The 23,462-nt window shown below is 34.5% G+C and overlaps 1 protein-coding gene across 1 annotated transcript in view; it reads left to right on the plus strand.

Annotated features, from left to right (window-relative positions):
* The window catches only part of LOC106872136 (uncharacterized), a 309,478-nt gene that overhangs the window by 247,967 nt on the left and 38,049 nt on the right, over positions 1 to 23,462 (plus strand). Inside the window, exon 3 of the mRNA XM_014919008.3 lies at positions 18,252 to 18,436. Within this exon, the coding sequence (XP_014774494.1) occupies positions 18,252 to 18,436 (185 nt within the window). The remainder of the gene's footprint in view (positions 1 to 18,251; positions 18,437 to 23,462) is intronic.

Genomic DNA, 23,462 nt, shown 5'->3' on the forward strand with positions numbered 1-23,462 from the left:
TTAGAGTTTGACGTTAAATAGAAATAAAGCTGGCGTAAATCTTCAGACACCTCACTAAGCTGCATATAAAATTACACAGTAATCCGTGTGGAAATTGATAATTTGCGATGTGTTGTCTTTATGGTAATCAACAACATAAACTCACTTATATCTACAATGACATATACTCAAACACATACACACATATGAGTATATGAATGCATGTATATGTATGTATACATGTATGTATGAATATATGTATGTATGCTACGTACTGATATAACAATCAACATATGAGATATGCTAAGAAACATCAAGAAACATCATCCCTTCGCAGACATTAAATCAAGACGTTTGTTAGAAAATATAGAGAATCTTTTGAGAATCCCATAAGAAACAGAATCACATCAAATGAATAAGTCCCAATGGATAAATCCCAAGTACCTCGGCTTTGTACTTTATTTATAACCTCACAGTTTACGCATGCTTAGTCTGCTAAATTTGTCTCCAGCATAAGTACACCCAAGCGACATTGAATGCAAGTCTCTGACAACCGTAATATAATTGGATTATATGAATTTTCCCCTGTTTAAATAAATCTGAACGGAGACGCTGTTCCATGTCACTGAGATAGCCAGAAACAAATATTAAACAGAAAATTCTTTAATTTACATTAAATTAAACAGTGGAAGTGAATGTCACGGACCAGATTGTAAGGGAACGCTGAAAGACGTTGATATTTAATAATACCTTATACTATTACAAAATAAAGACAAAAATGAACATAACAGGATATGCGTAAATGGCTACCATGACGAAAAGAAATCTCAGACGTTATCATTTGACAAACAAGTACAGCTCCGAAATGAATGTTGTAATAATGGATTTCAAATGAATTATTACAGAACAAGAAAATTAAAAATTGAACTAAATTATAATATACGTTCATCTTTAAAGGAGTAATTTTAACTAATTAAAATTTATTGGTTTACTACATCATATATGCAAGAGCTCACTTTACGTCATTTTCTAGAAATATACATGTATATATGTATGTGTATATGGATGTGATTGGAGAAACAGACAGACAGACAGGAAAAGAAAGACGAAGCAGATAAATGTGTGTGCATGTATATATAAGCACACTCATGTACATACGCACATATGCGCATAACCAGATAGATAGATAGATAGATAGATAGATAGATAGATAGATAGATAGATAGATAGATAGATAGAAACCACATATGTGGTTACGCATGTGTATGCATGTGTACAACTGAGGCAATGTCGGAATTGTTTAAGCAGGCGACTACAATATATGCTTATTGATGTAATTTTGAGATTCATATTCACTGAATAGTCATCGGGTTATTGAGAGAGAGAGGGGCGATATTTCGTATAACAAGACATAAAATGCAAGTTGACATTTCTGCTTCATCTATGACCTTTTATCAGACAGGAATATTTATTCATAGATATGTGTACTGGAAAAATATACGGATAAGTATATATGACAAAACTACAAGTGTCTAAGTGTATTTTACATTTCTTATATAGTATTGATAGAAATGACACAGTGATGAGCCGTTATAGAATAGGAACACCATAATATAGATTGGCAAATAAACTGTCTAGTCACTGATTTGTGAAACATGAAAATAAAAAGTCAGACGCAGGCATGGCTGTGTGGTAAAAAGCTTGCTTACCAACCACATGGTTCCGGGTTCGGTCCCACTGCGTGGCACCTTGGGTAAATGTCTTTTACAATAGCCTCGGACCGACCAAAGCCTTGTGAGTGGCTTTGGTAGATGGAAACTAAAAGAAGTCCGTTGTGTAAATATATATGTGTGTGTGTGTGTGTGTCTTTGTGTCTGTGTTTTTCATCCCACCACCACCATCGCTTGACAACCGATGTTGGTGTGTTTACATCACGTAACTTGGCAATTCGGCAAAAGATCCAGAATAAGTACTAAGCTTACAAAGAATAAGTCCTGGGATTGATTTCTTCGACTAAAACCCTTGAAGGCAGTGCTCCAGCATGGCCGCAGTCAAATGATTGAAACATGTAAAAGAATAAAAATATATGAATATGTGTGTATGTGTGTGTGTGTGTGTGTGCATGTTTGTGTGTGTGTGCATGTGTGTGTGTGCATATGTGTGTGCATGTGTGTGTGTGTGTGTGCATATGTGTGTGTGTGTGTGTGTGTATGCCCGGAAAGCGAATTTATTAACATGAAAAATGAAAGCGCTTTCACACAAAATACACACTATCTTTTATCTTTTAATTATTTCATGCGACCTTACTGGGGCACTGACTTGAAGAATTTTTAGTCGAATGAATCGATCCCAGTACCTCGGGCTGATCAAATCCTTGTGAGCTGGATTTGGTAGACGGTAACTGAAAGAAGCAGGTCGTGTGTGTGTGTGTGTGTGTGTGTGTGTGTGTGTGTGTGTGTGTGTGTGTGTGTGTGTGTGTGTGTGTGTGTGCGTGTGCGTGCGTTCGTGCGTGTGTATGTCTTTGCGTCTATGTTTATCCCCCACCAACACTTGACAACCGGTGTTGGTGTGTTTATGTCCCTGTAACTTAACGGTTCTGCAAAAGAGCCCGATAGAATAAGTCCCAAACTTAAAAAGGAAAAGAAGTACTGGGATCGATTTATTCAGCTAAAGCCCCAGCACGTTCACAATCCAATGGGAAAATAATAAGATATATAATCTGGAACACCCAAATAAAATCCTACAGTCACTAAAACACATGACTCAACGTCCCTGGTGATCTTTTCTGGCGACGTCATTTGCATAGCATAAATTCAACAGAATATCTTGCCACCACCTGAAAACCAGAAAATACTTCAACTCTGATTAGATATTAGTCTTTAACAAACCTCAAGCATGATCTAAAATGGAGTATTATTTACACGTCTGGGAAGGTGTTTGAGTACCCGACAGACTGACGAAAATTCACTTACAAACACACAGTAACTATTGGCCTACAGATCTGCTACCATCTCTCTTTACTTGTTCTGTTTTACTTACAACGCATTCTGGTAGCTTGAAATAGCTTGTTGCATATCGCTTCTCTTCAAGTCCACCTGAGACATCCAAGTCTGCTACTCTCAGCACTACAGATATGCCTCAGCTCCACGTCCATCACTTTTTACAGTTCTTTTATCTCTCTACTTTCAATACTCATTAATTGAGAATAATGATCGTCGAAATTTATTGTGAGGTTCCATGCTGAATTTTCTAATTTTGTAGATAAATGAATTGCTGTCAAGCAATATGTCTCTAGATAATATTTTAAATTTAAATTTCAAATGTTCAATTATGCTAAAAAGGAAAGCAGAAATTTAAATATGAAGCTGCTAAATATATAATTGTAATGTATACACATGTATACGAGAAAAACAGGTCAATATTTTTTACACGTCATCAATCACAGAATTTTTGTGACAAACAATTAATCCACCAATTCACAATCATCGAATACAACAATCTAGTCACAGATAATAACAATCAATCATTATGTTATAAAATAATATGATATAGAACAGGATATTTTAAGATATCTCCTTAATGCAAGTACAGAATATGGGAATTATATTCCCATATTCATATCCCCGCAGTTTAAATCTATGTAAGCAACGTTCTCAATTAAATGCATCATCCAGACACAGAAAATTAATTGAATGGTTATTTTTCCTGTGATTTGCATAATGCTTTCAGCATGTATAAGGGTGGGGTGTATTGTTATACTTCATACATAAGCCTTCGCATCACAAGAGCAAAATATAGTTATTAAAGTTCTCGTGAAAGAGTTATTTTGTTGTTTTTCGTTCAAGGTCTTCATTATTTCGAAATTTTCATTAGTAAATACCAATTATTCTACTTGAAAAATGTATTAAAGAGATAGAGTCAGGGATTATACCAGGGCCCTGGAAAACAATAATGGTAGACAATGCAAGGAGCTGTTATTTTTGGCCATAAATCAAGGTTTCTAGAATTTCATACATAAATATTTTCTTCGTTTAAGAATTTATAGAAAAGACAAGATGGCTTGATTTTTTATATCTTATTTGCTGTAAAATCAAATTTATCCCTGTACAATTTGAATCGTGTTCTGCAATTACTTTTTGGCTTTCATAATTATGGAAGCCTACAATTACGCTAAAGAAAGAGAAGCCCTTTAGATTTAACATGGGAATAGATTATATAAAACTTATTCACTTTTTATCAGTAACTCACTAAAATTATTTGTGATTCATTTATAAGATACTAATGGACCTCGGGTAGCTTCTATGTGATCGCTCAACCTGCTAGAAATAGCAGCCAAATCTTCCTCAAATCACACCTTGCCATCTTCAAAAATTGACACACTAGATGTTGTAATTCAAGATACACAATTCTTAAAGAATTACGGAATGATGAAGACTGAAATCTCTTTGATCATAAAGAGTTGAATCAGGAATGCAACGAATGTACTGCAATGTAGATGGAATCTTTTTGCTAAGATAGCCAAATAATAACGACCAAACACTGTTCAATTAGGGTAAAGAAAACATGAACAGATAATGTATATCCGGTGTCAGTTGCCAGTTAATATCTAACTTATGTCAAAAGGAAATTAATAAAATACCGTTAGGATCAACTTCTGAAAAAAATTCAACCGTTGTAATGTTTAATTATCAGTTTTTATTTGAACCCATAATCAATGCTCACAAAATATTTCCACTGAGAGTTTCGGAAGCAGAAAACAGCCAATACAAATTACCTAAACCCGAGCTAAGACTGAAACGGTGATAATGCATAAATCGAACCTAAAGATCATTTTTTATCTCGGAAATTATCAGCGAAATTATCTTGCCAAACTTTATTAAACAGAAAGATACATACAGTCACACATGCACATGCATATATATATATATATATATATATATATATATATATATATATATATATATATATATATATATATATATATATATATATATATATATATATATATATATATATATATATATATATATATATATATATATATATATATATATATATATATATATATATATATATATATATATATATGCGAGTATGTTTCTCTAAATCTAATTTCCTCAAATAAGAGTTTGCACACATATTACTTGAACATAGACATGTAATCCTTGAATTGTCCTGGAGTTTGACCATTTTCCACTTCTGTTCGTCTGACTTCGACTCGGCATTGAAGGGCTTTCAATACTCTGGGTTATAGTTCCTTAAACGTTTGCTTGTGTAGTCATTATCGAAAGTGGAGCCTAGCTCCCTCAACTCGGCCTCTAATAGATATTAGTTGATTTGTTTGTTTTTGTATTTGCATTTGTTTTGTTTTGATCCTGTTTTGTTTCGGTTTTAACATTAAACCGAGCAGATCAGTTTTCCTTTTTTGGACCTCTGCAAAGTTGAAGCACTCTGCGTTTTCTTCTTCGTATGTTTTACTTGTCTTCGGTCTGGACTCGTTCTTTCTTCTTTGTGCCTTTTTATTATTTTTGTCCTCAACAATTTACTATACCTCGACAGTTTTCATTTCCTAAGATGATGTGGTGGCATTGTTGATCACAGCAGCTAACCAACTCTTGGTACTTTGTGTCTTTGGCTGTCTCTGTTTCCCGTGGCTCAGTGAACTAGACGACTTCTTCCACTGTTTATCCTCGGGTTCGATTAGTGTGGCAGTGGCATCCATGATTTTTGTACCCAAAACTTACAGTTGTTATTGTCACCTTTGCTATTATCCGCTGTCCCTTTTTCTAATCTACTCCTCCTTTTCCTCTGGGGAAAAAATCCTTCATGTGACTTTTATTCCCGCACGTTTAACAACCGAGGCTTCGGCCTTGAACTATCAGTCTGAATGCCGTCGTCTCTGCTCCCACAATGGTATAAGAGTCTAGGATATTTTTGTAGTCTTCTGGAGTCATCAAGAAGTGCATGATACTGAAGACCCCACATGTTTCTTGGGCTCCCTTTGGACTAGGGGGATGATGGCATCGACTTACCTCCTCATCACAAAATTGCTGACCTTGTACATAATCAGAAAACGTTGTTGTTTGCGATGAACGGACGTCTTTAACAGAGCCTAAGAAAATAGATTTTATCACACCCACTCTTAAAATGGTTTTTATTTGGTTTATTTTACTAAGACATTTAATCATCCACCCTTTACTCTACCGCTGAGCAATAAGTTCGTTTTAGATAACTTTACATTATTCTATTTTCATATTTTTGCATTATTTTTTTATATTTGTTTCATTCATTTAACTGCAGCCATGCTGGAGCACCGCCTTTAGTCGAACAAATCGACCCGAGGACTTATTCTTTGCAAGCCTAGTACTTATTCTAGTCTCTTTTGCCGAACCGCTAGTTTACGGGGACATAAACACACCAACATCAGTTGTCAAGCGATGGTGGGGGAACAAACACAGACACAGAAGCACACACACACACAGACATGTATATATACGACGGGCTTCTTTCAGTTTCCGGCTACCAAATCCACTTTGGTCGGCCCGAGGCTATAGTAGAAGGCACTTGCCCAAGATGCCACGCTGTGGGACTGAACCCGGAACCATGTGGTTGATAAGCAAACTACTTACCACACAGCCACTCCTATATTTTTACAAAACATAGTTTGAAGATGGTCCACTCTGAGGGAGCGGAAAGTGGTGTTAACCACAAACGCGTTAGCAACGAATACGTCAAATTTTACTGATTTAAAAAAAATGATAATAATTTTCTATACAAATTATCTTGTTTGTGTTGTTTTTGTTTTGTTTTGTTTTGTTTTTTTCATACATTAATATAAATTTTACCAACATATTTCAGAGAATAATATTTAATGAAACGGTGTGAAAGTCTCTTCCTAAATCATCATATCTTTCCTCTTCCTCACAGCTGAGAAATATCTAAAACCCATTGTCTTGGCAGACAAAATGAAAAAAACGTTGTCCCGGAGAATGGCGAGAGAGATGCGTTGGAACAACCACTCCGACTCTCAGAGTTCGAAGTTATCGATAGCCATCTCCGCCCCCATGACTATGAGCAAGGATATTGATAACTAAATTTGAGTGGGCAGATACAGTTGTAAATGCAAGCACTTAAATTTTGGCAAACACAATTGAGATAAAGTAAAATAAATACAAATGAAAGAGAAAATGTTAACAAGAGTGGACCGCCTAAAATCACCCATAAACAATGTTTTGTAAAAATATAGACATGAAGAAACATGGGAATACAAAAATGTAAAAGCAAGATAACGGGCTAATTGTCTTAAAGTTATATATTAGTAAAATAAACCAAACAGGCCATGTTTTGAGTAGGTGTGGTAAAATTTATTTTCCAGGGCTCTATTAAAGGCGTCCTTTCATTGCAAATAACAAGTTTTTTTCTGATTATGTACAAGGTTGGAAATTTTGAGAACAAAAAGGCCATCGACCTTAGTAATTGAGTGTTGTTTCTTTGTTATTTTTTTCATCAACCTTGAAAGGATGAAAACCAAAGTTGACTCAGGCACGATTTGAACTCAAGAAGCTTGCTTCCCAGCCACATGGTTCCGGATTCAGTGCCTTGGGCAAGTGTCTACTATAGCCTCGGGCCGACCAAAGCCTTGTGAGTGAATTTGGTAAGCGGAAACTGAAAGAAGCCCCATGATAGATCACTAACCACTACACACATTTTTTTTTTCTCTCCTTGTTTCTTTCTGTGTTCCTTTCTGTGGAAGAGCGTAGGCTCGAACCGTTAAAGACTTTTTCAATTCCCGAGCGTTGTACTAATACATCTGTTTGTTTTCTACACCACCTGTCTTCGTCTGTTGTCTTTTTTTTTTTGTGAATTCTCCCTATATATATATATATATATATATATATATATATATATATATATATATATATATATATATATATATATGTATGTATGTATGTATCTACGCATGTGTATTTGTGTTTGTATGTTTGCCCTCACCACCGCTTGATAACTGCTGTTGGTGTAATTTTGCCGAATTACTTAGCAATTCGGCAAAAGACACTAATATAATAAGTACCAGGCTTAACAGAAATAAGTATTGGAGTCGATTAATTTGACTAATAATTCTTCAAGGCGGTGCTGCAGCATGGATAATGACTGAAAGATGTAAAAGATAAACGATAAAAGTCGGATGAAATACCACACCAGCATTTTTTTCCGACGACTGAATGATACTTTCAGCTCGCTATTTTCTAGCATGGGCACAAAGTCTTAAATTTGGGTGAGTGGTAAGGTCGATTATATTGATCACAGTGCTTTATTGGTACTTTATTATATCGACCTCCGGAAAGATGAAAGGCAGGGAAAACAATATTACTAAGATCATAGTTAACAGTTTTCAATCACGTAACTTGAGTCACATCAAACATGCAAAAATACAACTAAAACATTGACATCAAGAGTGATATTAACACTTGCAACTACCACGTGAGTTTTACTAACCTCATCACCATTTTATCCTCACCACTACCACTGCATCCAATAACACCAGTCTCCTTTACCTTCCATACCGCTTCCTCCTTCATCATCACCATCATCGCGCATAACAACCACTACTAATCTCCTCATCAGCTGCTATTAACTTCTCCGCCTCTCAATCATCCTTACCATCATCACCATCATCATTATCGTTTTCATCACTCCCACCACTACAACCAATACTGCCAATCTCCTCATCCACCCCCTTCTTTTCCTCCTCCTCAACCACCTTACCATCATTATTTTCATCACTAAGTTACGACATTACCAGTAAGAAGATGAAAGGGAGCCTATGTTAAACAAATTAGAATCAATTAAATATGTTAATTTCTCCGTGAAATATTGAACAAGTATTTGCAAGTATTTTAACCCAATAACGATCTATATTCTTATCGATATGTCCTTCTTTTAGTGCCTTTTCTTTACTTCCGTTCTTCATTCCGTCTTTCTATCCTGCTGCCCCTGTCTCTATCCTTCATCTTGATGTCTTCCTTTTAAAGTCTTATTTCCTCTTTCATCCTTTCATTATTGGCTTCCACATTGATTCTCTCTTATTCACTCCACCCAGCCATTCTCCCACCTTCCAATCCATTCTTCCTTTATTCCACTTTGCCTTCCTTCAGTTTCATTTCATTTCTCTCCTCTTCAATCTCTCATTTACAATGTCCTTCTAATCTTCTATTCTTCACTACTACACCCCTTTCCTTGTATTTTGCTCTTTATTTACCACAATTCTTCACATCTATTCCTTCATTTTGGCTCTCCCTTCCGTCGACCACATTTTCATTATATTTCCCATCTCCCTTCTTTCCCTCCTCTTTGCCTTCCCTCTCCTCTTTTTCTCTGTTACGAGTCTTGGTTCTAATCTATCTTTCCCTCTGATATCTTATTCAATCGTTATTTTCACACATGTTGTCAATCCAGTCAATTTGAATTCAAATAACAGCTAATCCTCATCTTCGTTAATCCAATACATTGTTTCACAAACTCTAAGAGACATCTTCTTAATGATATAAGGATATAACTGTGAAATATCACACGAACCATGTTAGCGACTTGCATGTACGTTACTTCCTTCTATCAAAACAATTTCCAAAATATTATTTTCTACTCTAGGCACAAGGCCCGAAATTTTGGGGGAGGGGGCCAGTCGATTAAATCGACCCCAGTACGCAACTGGTGCTTAATTTATCGACCCCGAAAGGATGAAATGCAAAGTCGACATCGGCGAAATTTAAACTCAGAACATAAAGACAGACGAAATAAATTCCAAGATATTGAAAAGAGTTAATGTGTGTGTGTGTGTGTGTGTGTGTGTGTGTGTGTGTGTGTGTGTGTGTGTGTGTGTGCAGCATCGACGAAGGGTTATGAAGTTCGGTTTGCAGCCACGTGATCCTGGGTTCAATCTCAATACGTGAAATTTTGGCCAAGTGCCTTTTACCATAGTCTTGAGTTGTCACAAGCTTTAGGTGTGAAACTGGACAGAAGAAAACTGTAGAAACCCTTCAGAAATTTTGCCACAGATTCTGTCACGTTGTTTCTAGAAGAACGGAATGGTAGACGCTCCGAACTGACAAGTGAGAGAGGTCTTTCTGATATTCCCGTTACCGGAAATATAATAAGAAAGACCTGTCAAGCATATTTGAACTGGTAACAAGTTTGTATTAACAAAATTATTATATTAATAAATGGATTATTTATATAATTCTTGTACATATGTTTCCATAATAGAAAATTGAAAAATATTTTTTTAATAAATGCATAAAAATAAGCGGCTATTATGAAAACGTATGTACAAGGGTTATATAAATAAATCCTTTTATTAATATAATATATTTCTCGATATAAACTTACTAATTTGTAAGTGAAATAGTTTTTTTCGTAATTCATATCGTTTTTATATTGAGTTTCTAAGTTACGGTTAATTGTTTGTTTCTTTAAACCTTTTGATACATATTCCATTAAAAAATTAGCACGCGCACACACACACATACCCACACACATATTGTGTATGCACGTAACGATGGTCAAATCTGTTTTCACTTCTCAATGGAACAGTTTCAAATACGTTCGGTCTTGATTTATTTAGAGTTGTCATCAAATATTCACTTTTGTATATTGAAGCAATCCCACTGAGATCTCAACTTTACCTTTCATCCTTTTTGGAGTCGATAAAATAAAGTACCAGTGAAGTACTGGCGTTGCTGGTATCCACTGATCGTAACTCTCCCTCAAAATTGCTGTCCTTGTCCTGAATTAGAAACTATATTATTGTATATTGAAAGGTCAAAATTTATTCAACTTTTATAGTGGTGCTTGTGCATACATCGAAGCAGTTGAGTCTCTGAACGGCATTCAACATTGGTTTCATTGTATTTCTATAGTTTAGACACAAGTCGGTTCTGATCGGACATAACTAGGATTAATGAAATTTTAGCCATGACCACATTAATCAATGTGTCCTTTTAAAAAAAGCAGCTTATAATTTGGTTGCTATTTCTATCAGATTAAGTGTAATCACTTCACCTGATAAGAAAAAGATTGTTTAGCTCAAAGTCATCCCCAATTCACCGGGCTTATCCTTAAAGTAGCCCAGCCATGGCCAACCCATCTTTTATTAAGGCGTTTTGTACCCCAGAGTACATTATCAAATGTGTCCTTTTTAAAACAGTAAGGCGTAATTTGAGGGCAATTTAATTGCTATTTCTAGCCGGCCGACCTGCCATGCACAGGATTTCAAGCTCTTTCTCCATGAATCTCTGTTTTACTGATATCAATAGAATTATTATTATAAGCACCAGTCAGAACAAGTAGCAATTTTTCAAAAAACTCAATAGTAGTTCAGATCAGTGGTGGTCCGCGGACAGGTGCCGGTCCACGAGACATCAGCTGCCGGTACACGGCGAGTTTCCAGAAAAGAAAGAAACATTATAAAATGCTTATGTAATATTGTATTATTTGTTTACAAAATAATATAAGATTAAAAAAATGTCAACTTTTATTATATTCATTATATATATTGTTTCAGGTATAAATTAATATTACTAAGAAATATTACCGGTCCCTGGCACATGGGGAAAAAACTGCCGGTACGCCACATCAGATAGTTTGAGAAGCACTGGTTTAGATGATACAGTAATTTATCATTTCAGTCTCTGGATTTCTTACACATGATGACTACAATTCATCATGATTGTCCAGGGTGACATGCGATCAGATACTGGTTGCCAAATCCTTTTTTCAGAAAAAGCTGTTGAAATAACTTCTAACAGTAAAACTGACACTCTGATAGTTAACATTTGAATATTCTCTTCTTCCAATATTCCATATCTCCCATCTTAGTCATTTCTAATTTTCTACTCTTGATACAACAGTCACTGATTAATTCAAATTAATTTCATTAAAAGATGTTGGTAAAGATTCCACGGCATTTAATCAAACTTCAAATGGGATGCTCGATTTTAAATATGACAACTTTTGATTCAATATCACTAAGATGACGCATTACAAACATTTGAATATCCAAAATTGATCATTTCGGCTAGCTTTGTCAAGAAATCTAAAATGATAATTTATTTAATTAAATATTAGGAATTTATTAAAGGAAGGTAATTAAATTCTTGGTTTATAATTTTCAGCGAAAGTGTATTATATCCATATATTCTTTTACATCTATATCCTTCTATACAACATCCACAAGAAGAAAACTACCTGCAAACTTCTTTGTAGTAAAATTGGAAGCAATTTAGATTGGCATGTATCATCCGTTATGTACAAAAACAACAACAATAATAATGGTTTCAAATTTTGGCACAAGGCCAGCAATTTCGGGGGAAGGGACTAAGTCGATTAAATCAACTCCAGTGATCAACTAATACTTATTTTATCGACCCTGAACGATGAACAGCAAAGTTGACCCCGACGGAATTGGAACTCAGAGCATAAGAACGGACGAAATGCCGCAAAGCATTTTCTCAGCTCGCCACCTTTTCAATAATATTAATAATAATAAATTCTTTTCTACTCTAAGCACAAGGCCCGAAATTTTGGGGGAGGGAGCCAGTCGATTAGATCGACCGCAGTACGCAACTGGTACTTAATTTATCGACCTCGAAAGGATGAAAGGCAAAGTCGACCTCAACGGAATTTGAACTTAGAACGTAAAAACAGACGAAATACTGCTAAGCATTTGCCCGGCGTGCTAACGTTTCTTATTTCTTTATTGCCCAAAAGGGGCTAAACATAGAGGGGACAAACAAGGACAGACAAAGGGATTAAGTCGATTACATCGACCCCAGTGCGTAACTCGTACTTAATTTATCGACCCGGAAAGGATGAAAGGCAAAGTCGACCTCGACGGAATTTGAACTCAGAACGTAGCGGCAGACGAAATACCGCTAAGCATTTCGCCCGGCGTGCTAACGTTTCTGCCAGCTCGCCGCCTTACAACAACAACAACAACAACAACAACAACAACAATAATAATAATAAATTGAGAAATATCAGGATCTAGCCAGAGAGCTGAGGAGACTGTGGAAAAACCAAGACACAATTGTTCCTTTAGTAATAAGTGCACTTGCCACAACATCTAAAATGCGAACTAAAAGACTGAAAGAAATTGGAACTGAAACTCGCATTGTCGACTAGCAATAAGTACCATTCTATATTCTGCAAGAGTCCTAAGAAAGATTCTTGAGATTTCAAGAGACTTGTCATCACCAAACCTCAAGATGAAATACCTGCTAACTAAATTAGCATACACTAGTGTGATGATGATGATAATAATAATAATAATAATAATAATAATAATAATAATAATAATAATAATAATAATAATAATAATAGAGGTAACTCGAATGTGGAATCTAAAAACAGAAACAATTCCTATTATAGTAGGTGCCTTCGGTATAATAAAAAAATATTCAGACAAATACATAACAAAAACACCAGGACTTACAAATATATATAACATACAGAAAATTGCACTACTGGGCACAGCACACATCCTACGCAAAACGCTTTCAATACAGTAACCATAAGAGCACCACAGCAAACCACAGCACATACCCAAGGCGCACAGAGCTGCGCTCGGTAGTGAAGTGAAAGCACGTTATAAAAATAAAACTACTGAATAATAATAATAATAATAATAATAATAATAATAATAATAATAATAATAATAATAATAATAATAATAATAATAATAATAATAAAACACAACGATAGCGACAGCAGCAGTGACAACGATGGCAATAACAACAACAACTACCACGATGGCAACACCTTAGGCGAACACACATACACAGAGGAATACAGGAACTGTACCATATTTTGGGGGTCTTAGGACAGCAGCAGCACAATGGGGTGAGAGGTTAGGGCGTTTTTTGGCGTATGGCTGCTGTTGAAATGGTTAAAACCAATGTGTGTGTGTGTGTGTGTGTGTGTGTGGTTGAGCCTTTAATAGCAGTTTAAGGTCAGTCGCAGAAAGGAATTCAAAACGGCAACACGCACAATCATATACATACATACACATATATGCACACACATGCACAAACACATACCTAGAGAGAGAGGCAGACAGACAAGCAGTAAGTGTCAGATAGTCTACAACAAAGTCTTCCCCTTTCTCTCTCTCTCTCTCTCTCTCTCTCTCTCTCTCTCTCTCTCTCTCTCTCTCTATCTCTCTCTCTCTCTCTCTCTCTCTCTCTCTCTCGCTCTCTCTCTCTCTCTCTCTCTCGCTCTCTCTCTCTCTCTCTCTCTTCCCCCTGTTGCTTTGCCACTGACTGGAATTGTTTTAGTTGTGTCTTCAAGCTCTTTCTCTCTTACTCTCTCTCATTCTCTCTCAGTCTTCCTCTTGCTATTAAAACAATAAATGTCCAAAATAATTCAGTGTTTCAATTGAAAAACATATACGAACAGTTTTTGTTTAGGATACGGTATCTAATATTCGCTGTGCTTGAAAACACAAGACAAACACCACCTTCCTTTGAGTCACCACTCACTCCTCTCTCATAGATATATATGTCTCGAGTTGTAGCTGTAATTCAAAGGGTCCAGCCTTGTCATATTCTGTGTGCGGCTGAATCTCCCTGATAACTACGTTAATGTTATGCATGTCTGTGGAGTACTCAGCCATTTGTGAGTTAATGTTATCCTCGTGTGGTAATGAAAAGTGAAACTGACATCCAATATTTGTTGTGTGTGTATCTATGTATGAACTTTTCTTTAGATTTATGTATCTATTTCTCTCTCTTCTGTCTCTTTCTCTCTCTCTCTTCTATCTCTTTCTCTCTCTCTTCTGTCTCTTTCTCTTTCACTTCCTTTGTGTCCCTCTTCTCTCCCGCTTTTGATTTAACGATGTGTATATGTATCTATGTATCTACTTCTCTTGCGATGAACACCGTCACCACTCACTGTCTCTTTCACTTTCTTTCTCTCTCACTTCTTCTCTCTCTCTCTCTCTCTCTCTCTCTCTCTCTCTCTCTCTCTCTCTCTCTCTCTATTTTTCTCTCTTACTTCCTCTCTGAAACATTTAAAAAGACAAAACGAACGCTGTCGCCGCTCACTGTCTCTTTCGCTCTCTCTCTCTCTTTCTCTCTCACTCTCTGATTTTCTCTCTCACTCTCTCACTTTCCCTCTCACTCTCCCTTTCTCTCTCTCTCTCTCTCTCGCTTTGCCACTTCTTTGAGATAAGTGTGACGCATACAACAGATACGTACAAAAACAAAAAGTTAGCGTATTAATATTATTGCTAATAACGATAATAAGGATCTGTTCAGTTTGACTCAGATTTTTTAATTAGCTTTTTTTAACTATACAATTTGAAACTTCGTATACTAGTGTAATTTCTCACGCAGAACACGGTTTACTTTGAACATTTTTAACAAAATTTCGTATTTTAGAAGTTATTTCGTGTTAAAGTTGTATTTGGGTAATTTTAACCAATCAACGACGTGTATTCAGTTGAAGAAAGCTACCGCTGTTTGCGATAGTAATTGAAGAGGAACAACTTCAGGGTCATCTCTACTAAATGTCACCACTCTGTTCTATTTGTATGTTATCCTTTCTTCCTTTCTAGTCAGCACTGTGTATTCTTTACTCTTTTCCTCTCTACTGGCAGACAGCCACTTCTACACTATCAACTACCAGCCAGTGAGTGAACTTGTCACTGGCACTACAATTACCGTATTTTCGGTGTATAAGTCGCTATTTTTTTACCTGGAAAATTTAGTGCACGGCTTATAGAAAAGTGCACCTAATATGTGTACTTTATATAAGTTTCAGGAGGAAAATAATTTGTGTACTGAGATCGACTGATTCCACTGATATTTTCAGAGGAAAGGTCGGTTAGTGAACAACGTGAAAGACTACGGCTACAGTACATAGGTGCTTGGAAGAAAACAATGCATATTTGTTTTGTTTTACCTTCACGTTTTGATAATGTTATTTTTAATCTAATAAAAACTTTTATTTTGACGAAATGTGTTTGTAGTTGATTATAGTAGGATAAAATCATAACAATAACAAAACATCTCATAGTTGTAAAATAAGGCATTTTGAAACTACATACACGTCAACAACAACAAAATTAGCTGCGGACCCGTAGCTCTATAGGTCTTTTAAGCACCGGTGCGCTTTATGTGTGGATAAAACCAAAATTTTCCCCAAAATTCGGCCCTGCGGCTTAACCACCGATGTTGAGCAAACGAATAAATATATGTAAATAATATTTCTTCCTTCTTGGTGTTGATTTTTCGATGTTTACTGGTTACTCCGATGCTAGAACCAAAAAAAAAGCGTATAATATGCAACACAGGCAGTAAACAAAAAATTGAAGTGGAACAGAGTGGTGACACTGATGTTCAGTTTGTTGGTCGATGTTTACAGGAAAAACATGAGCAAGGAGGAAGATCCAGAGACTTCCAATTCTGAGGATAAAGGGTTGGATGAAATGTTAAATACGGTATTAGGTGTATGTAACAATAGGGATGACTCGAGGAAACGAGTGCATTGAATTAGTCACAGTTACAGACATTAGTGGAACAGGAACCTTACCAATAGCTACAAAAAATATTTATATATTTATGGAATAAAATATATCAGTCATTGTACTGTTAGTGGCAAATTATAAATTTAATCAATATATTGCTTGTGTGTGTATGTATGTGTGTTTTGATATTGTTGTGTAACCGAGGTCTGATCCGGTGGAACCAGCCAATAATGAAAGGTATTCTAGCTCTAACTGTCCTGCCATTTTCGTGCATAATGCATCGATAATTACATCATCCAATATATCATTTTCTTTTTAAGAAGATAGGATGGAATTTGAGGGTGATCCTATTGCTATTTCTACCTGAACGAGCGATCACGTAGAAACTAGAAATGACTTGTGTTTTGTATGCGCGCATGACGACTACAATCTCCAAGACATGGGTACAATATTTTAATGTGGGTGGCACAACAGGGCCAACAGGTGTTTAATTGTTGCAGTATTTGAGTCTATGAAATAAATAGAAGTGTAGGCATTGGGATTTAATTTTAATTCGAGATGTATGATCACTGTGAAATTTTATTTGAGTCTATGAGATGTAGTATTTGTATAAAATTATCAAATGTTTTTTTAAAGTTTATGTGTTGTAAATAAACTTATATGCAAGTAAATACGGGGCTTTAACGTTTTAAATGTATATCTTGTAATATGTGTAATACTTTTCAATGAAGTTGGTCAAGATAATCTCACACCAACATACTCCATTTTATGAATATTTTTATGTGGAGGTGGGTTCTTGCGATGGGTCTAGAGTTGAGTTCTTTTTATATTTTGCTTTGTTTTGCTTTGTTTTATTTACTTTTTTTAAAATTTTCCCATGTGGTGTCTGTCGTTTGACATTGCTTCTAATTTAGAAAGTGAGTTTCGTGTTTAAAAATAAAATGCGTTGCTGGTGTGTCTGGTGTTTTTCATTTGGAATATAGCCATTTTATTTAACCTCTCATGGTTTCTCGTCCTCGTCTGTCATTTCTCAGTCCGTGAATATTCCCATAATCCGCCCACCTTCCTTACCTTCATGTCTTTATTTTTCTCTTTCCTACAGACTACGATTCTTTCTAAATACCTTGTCTTTCACATCATCTCTTACCTCTTTCTCAATTCCCATTTATCTAACTTTCTTTCTATACATATATCTATCTGCCTACATGTCTCATTATATCGCATTTTCATTCTCTCTCTCTCTCTCTCTCTCTCTCTCTCTCTCTCTCTCTCTCTCTCTCTCACGCTCTCACACGCACACGCACAGATGCACATACACACACTCACACACACACTTCCTTTCTCTCTCTGTTTCCCTTTTCTCTCTATCTCACTCACTGCTTAATTCGTTCTGTCACTCAACATCTTTCTTGCTTTTGCTACTATTATCGTTTCATATGTGTGAGTGTGTGAGTGTGTGTGTATGCATCTATGTATGGGTGTGCGTATATATACACACATATACATATATATATATGTGTATGTGTGTGTATATATATATAAATATACATATATATATATATATATACATATATACATATATATATATATATATATATATTTATATATATATATATATATATATATATATATATATATGTGTGTGTGTGTGTGTGTGTGTGTGTGTGTGTGTGTGTGTGTGTGTGTGTGTGTGTGTGTGTGTGTGTGTGTACATACATACATACATATATTCCTTTTGTATTATTTTTAGAATGTGGTGGCAAAATCCGTGTCTATTCACCAGGAAATCTGACGACTCCGGGTTACCCTGGCAACTACCCAAAAGATAGCTTCTGTATTTGGCTATTGGAGGCTAAAGATGGCTATATCGTTCAATTGACCATACATCAATTTAACGGTCACAGTTTAAATAACAGCTGTCGGGATTTCATTCAGGTAATATTATTGTTCACTCATTACATATGAGACTCATATTGTTACTAATGTGTGTGGTGTATTCATGTACTTGTGAATTTATTATTAACTATGTGTGTATCTATTCATATATATATATAAATAGATAGACAGACAGAGAGACAGACAGACACATAGAGAGATAGATACTTTCTTACATACATACATACATAAATCGATAGATATATGTGTGTATATGAATATTATGTGTGCGTGTATATGAGTGTGTGTATTCATGTGCGTGTGTGTGTGTAGTCAAATCAAATAAACGAACAATAAAATTAACAATAACAAGTAACAAGAGGACGTGCACAAGGAATTATTAGTTTGAGGTCAGTAAAAAGAAACAGCTTTTGACGTTTCGAGCATATCTCTTCGTCAGAGAGGAGAAAGGGAAAAGTCCAAAGAAGGAAAAGAAATCACCAGCAGTACGTGTGTAGCTATATTGTTGAGGTGACTGGAAATGGAAAAAGTGGAAAAAAATGTGTGTGTGTATATATATATATATATATATATATATATATATATATATATATATATGGGAGAATATACAAATAATAACAACAGACGAGGACAGGTGGTGTAAATAACAAAAGTATATATTAGTATGACGCTCGGGAATACGGAAAGTCTTTGACGTTTCGAGGTACGCTCTTCAACAGAAAGAATACGGAGACAAGGAGAAAAACACGGAGAAAAAAAATTGAATAGTGTTCAGTCAACGGTCAATCATAATATATATATATATATATATATATATATATATATATATATATATATATATATATATATCAAAAGGATACGTTGTAACACTATTCTGCATATACAAAAACAACTATACCAACAATCCAACATAGCTCCTTCATCAGCTGCCCCACGGATATCATTATAGTTTCGACACCTAGGCAGTACCATTCAATCCGGCGGTGTCAACAGCACTAAAAGAAATGATGTTTGGGAATAAACATACCAAAAAAAATCCACAACTTTCAAACACATTTACCCTATGTACAACAGTATTTAGTCTAAATATAGGCGGGATTGAACACTAACTTTAAAATTAAACTACAACAAGAAACACATAAGTCTATGTGCATCTGTATTGGCATTGATAGTAAACCTACAATAACTAAATTATATACTAAATAGCGGCCAATCTTTAAGTCCATACAAATAATAACCAGTCTTCCATAGTTACTACTATGATAAAAGAAAGTGAAGACTTTATTTCAGTTCTCTTCAAAACAAAACACGATTGAATTTAATTTAACGAATAATATAATAATTATGAGCGAAAAACATTATTTCATAATTCAAAAGTTAATTATAAAAACACTTCATACTCTTAATATATATTACCCTTACAAGCTATAATGTAAACTTACCAGTAACTAATAGAACCATTAAATTTATTAAATAGGAACTAATAAAAGCATTATTATAAAATTAACTATTATTATAAAACATTGCTACAATTAAAGCTAAATTAAAACTGTTTAAAAGATAATAAAACTACAAAGTATTAACACTTACATGTTTTTTTTTCAAACCACATGGTTCCATCACTTCTAGAACTTAAAAGAATATCTTAAATATAGATGATGTAGTACGTAATTACTACTTCCTCAATTGTCTCAAACAATATCGGTGACGTAGTAAGCAAATAACTTGAATCGTAAACATTCCAATTCTTTACAAATATTTGCTAAGTTGAAGACTAAATACTACTCTATATTAATTTTAAATTTCAAGTCTTCCACCTAAACAGCAATTAAAGGTTTTACTATATCTATACCCTTGTTTTATTAAATGTCTTAACAGTCAATTTATTATATATAAAAATGTATTAGCATTATTAATAACAGTACTATATCTATTTGCCCTGCATATATATATATATATATATATATATATATATATATATATATATATAGCAGTTAGAAAATGGAGGAGAATATGCGGTATCCATCGACTTGCAGACAGTGTATTCCGTTGAATTAATTAATTTATTTTGTAACTAAAATGACAAAAACCACAATATACAAATGCTTATGACATACCATGCTATATTAACAATCAAGGTTACAAATATAGAGTACATTAGGAATTTGAGAATAAACAGAAACTTACAGCTGTTTCGGCCTAGCGTTGGCATGCCCCATTCTATCCGAATAGCTCCTGTGTGCCGGAGTAATGAGCAGATGAAATGCTGAAATGGGGGTACATGCATGATTCGCTAGACTCTTCAGAGATTCACAAAAATTCAACACAAATATAAATTAAAAAATAAAAATTAAAATTAAAATAAAATAGAAATAAAAATAAGAATACAGTAAAAATAAAAATAAATAAATGAAAAATGAAAATATAAAAATATAAGGCACATAAAAAGCCTACAAACAGTATATAAGGTCATACAAACAGTTTTAGAGACTCCAATACACATGTCTGTGTCTGTGTACATAACCATACTTGGATATCAAGGGATTCAAAAGCATATATAGATGAGTACATATGTGTGTCCAGATGTACGTCAACAGTCACTGCCACCACATGTGAGGGGGAAATATACATATATATATATCTATCCCCTCACACATACGTACACACATACACATATGTATGCACAAATATTCACATACGTACATGGTCCCTGGCACCAACGTTATTCGTTATATATATATATATATATATATATATATATATATATATATATATATATATATATATATATAAAGTTAAATAGGTATCATTACCATTATTAATAATAATAATGATAATGATAATAAAGTAGCTAGCAAGTTTACACCTTTATAAGTAAAATATTTTTAAAACATTCACTAGGGTATTAAAATACCACTTGCTATAAACATCTATCGCTCAAAAACCACAAATAACTCACTATTAAAGTACACACGGCGAATGCAACAAACATAACAGAAATAGTCTTACCTTGTATGAACTAGGAATGTGTATATTCCGGGATCAATTGATTTCGCTTTCTGTATGAAAAACATAAGCTCGTCAGCCGGACTTAACGCAACATCTATTTCTGAAATATTCATCACATTATACCATGTGCGCTCTTACATTTGAATGCCACCTTGACATTCATACACGAACATAACGTGAGCCAGTATAATATAAAGTTAAATAGGTATCATTACCATTATTAATAATAATAATGATAATAATAAAGCGGCTAGCAGGTTTACACCTTTGTAGCTCTGTTTATAGCAAGTGGCATTTTAATACTCTACTGAATTTTGTTTATATTTTACCTATAAATGTGTGAACTTGCTAGCCACTTTATTACTATTAATAATGGTAATGATACATATTTATCTTTATATTATACTGGCTCACGTTATGTTCATTTTTTAACGTCTCGGGGACATTCAAATGTAAGAACGCACACGGTGTAATGCGATGGATATTTCAGAAATAGATGTCGTTGCGTTAAGTCTGACTGACGAGCTTAAGTATGTTTTTCATACAGAAAGCGAAATCAATTAAGCCCGGAATATACGCATTCCTTGCTTCTGTAGTTCATACAAGGTAAACCTATTTCTATCATGTTTGTTTCATTCGCCATGTGTATTTTAATAATGAGTAATTTGTAGTTTTAGAGCGATAGATGTTTATAGCAAGTGGTATTTTAATACCCTATTGAATTTTGTGTGTGTTGGCGATTTTTTCTTCCTTCGTCTTTCCTTTCTTTGGACTTTCCTATGTTTCCGATGAAGAGCTCCGCTCGAAACTTCAAATTCTCTTTCTTTCCTTTCCCGAGCGTCCAGTAACACAATCTGTATCACGTCCTCACGTTGTTGTTTTTTGTTGTTGTTTTTCTGTCGTTTTCCTTTTTTGAACTATATATATATATATATATATATATATATATATATATATATATATATATATATCACTGTATCCACAAGAATATTGGATGTTGTTATCCACGCTAGTCACAATGCGCTTACTCACATTGTTATATCTTTCGAATAATTTCACCCACTGCCTAGGTGGGCAGGCCAACATTCCCCATGAACGGAACGCCAATCCGTCGCAGGGTTACACATTTACGTAAATTAAAGGTGAATATGACCGGCTGAAGTTACGACGGAAAGCATCAACTGAATGCATACACACATATTGTGTATGCGTTTGCGTGTGTCTATGTGTGCATGTGCATATACATCTGTGTGTGTACACATAAACATAGACACATATATATGTGAGTCTTCGCTAATATATTTTCTGATATCTCTCTATATACTTACCCGTTATTCTTTTTCTTCTTATTCTCTCTTAATTTTTATGTACACACTGCCATTTCAGCGTAGTAATTTTGTAGACGAAACCCTATCAGTATTTAGAGTTTGAAAATATTTATGTCGAAATGTCAAAAGACCGTTGCTTAACAACGGTGTGATATTTTGATCGTCTTAGATATAAAACGATTCAGTGGCGATAAAAACGTCTTTTTCTCGTAAATGTTGATTTAATCTACATAGATCTTGGGAAGTTTACTAATCACTGATTAATTAGCGTAAACAAAAGGTGTTTCGAAAATGGAGATCTCTAACAAAGTTATAGGCTGAGATGGTTATAGGTGTGTGTGTGTTTAGATATATGAATATGTATGTTGTTTTAATTTTGATTTAATTAACGCTTGAAAGAACATCAAAAATTTCAATCATTCATCATATTTTTTGTCTATTTGTTTGTTTTGGGAGGGTGAGGTATTCTGGAGGTTCGCACTTAGTGAGAAATTCTGTGTACCAACCGAGTGAGTCATCAGTTTGAATGAATAAAGTATCTCTACAACATATTGAACATATTTTATCTCGTATAGTTTCAATATGGATAAGTCAGCGTGGGTATGTATATATGTATGTGCATGTATGTATTATGTATGTATGTATGTATGTATGTACATGTATGTATGTTTACATATAGACATATATATGTATATGTATATATATGTATGTATATATTATTATTATTA

This window comes from Octopus bimaculoides, chromosome 2, assembly GCF_046866305.1.
Source record: "Octopus bimaculoides isolate indiv1 chromosome 2, ASM4686630v1, whole genome shotgun sequence".
NCBI classification, from domain to species: Eukaryota; Metazoa; Mollusca; class Cephalopoda; order Octopoda; family Octopodidae; genus Octopus; species Octopus bimaculoides.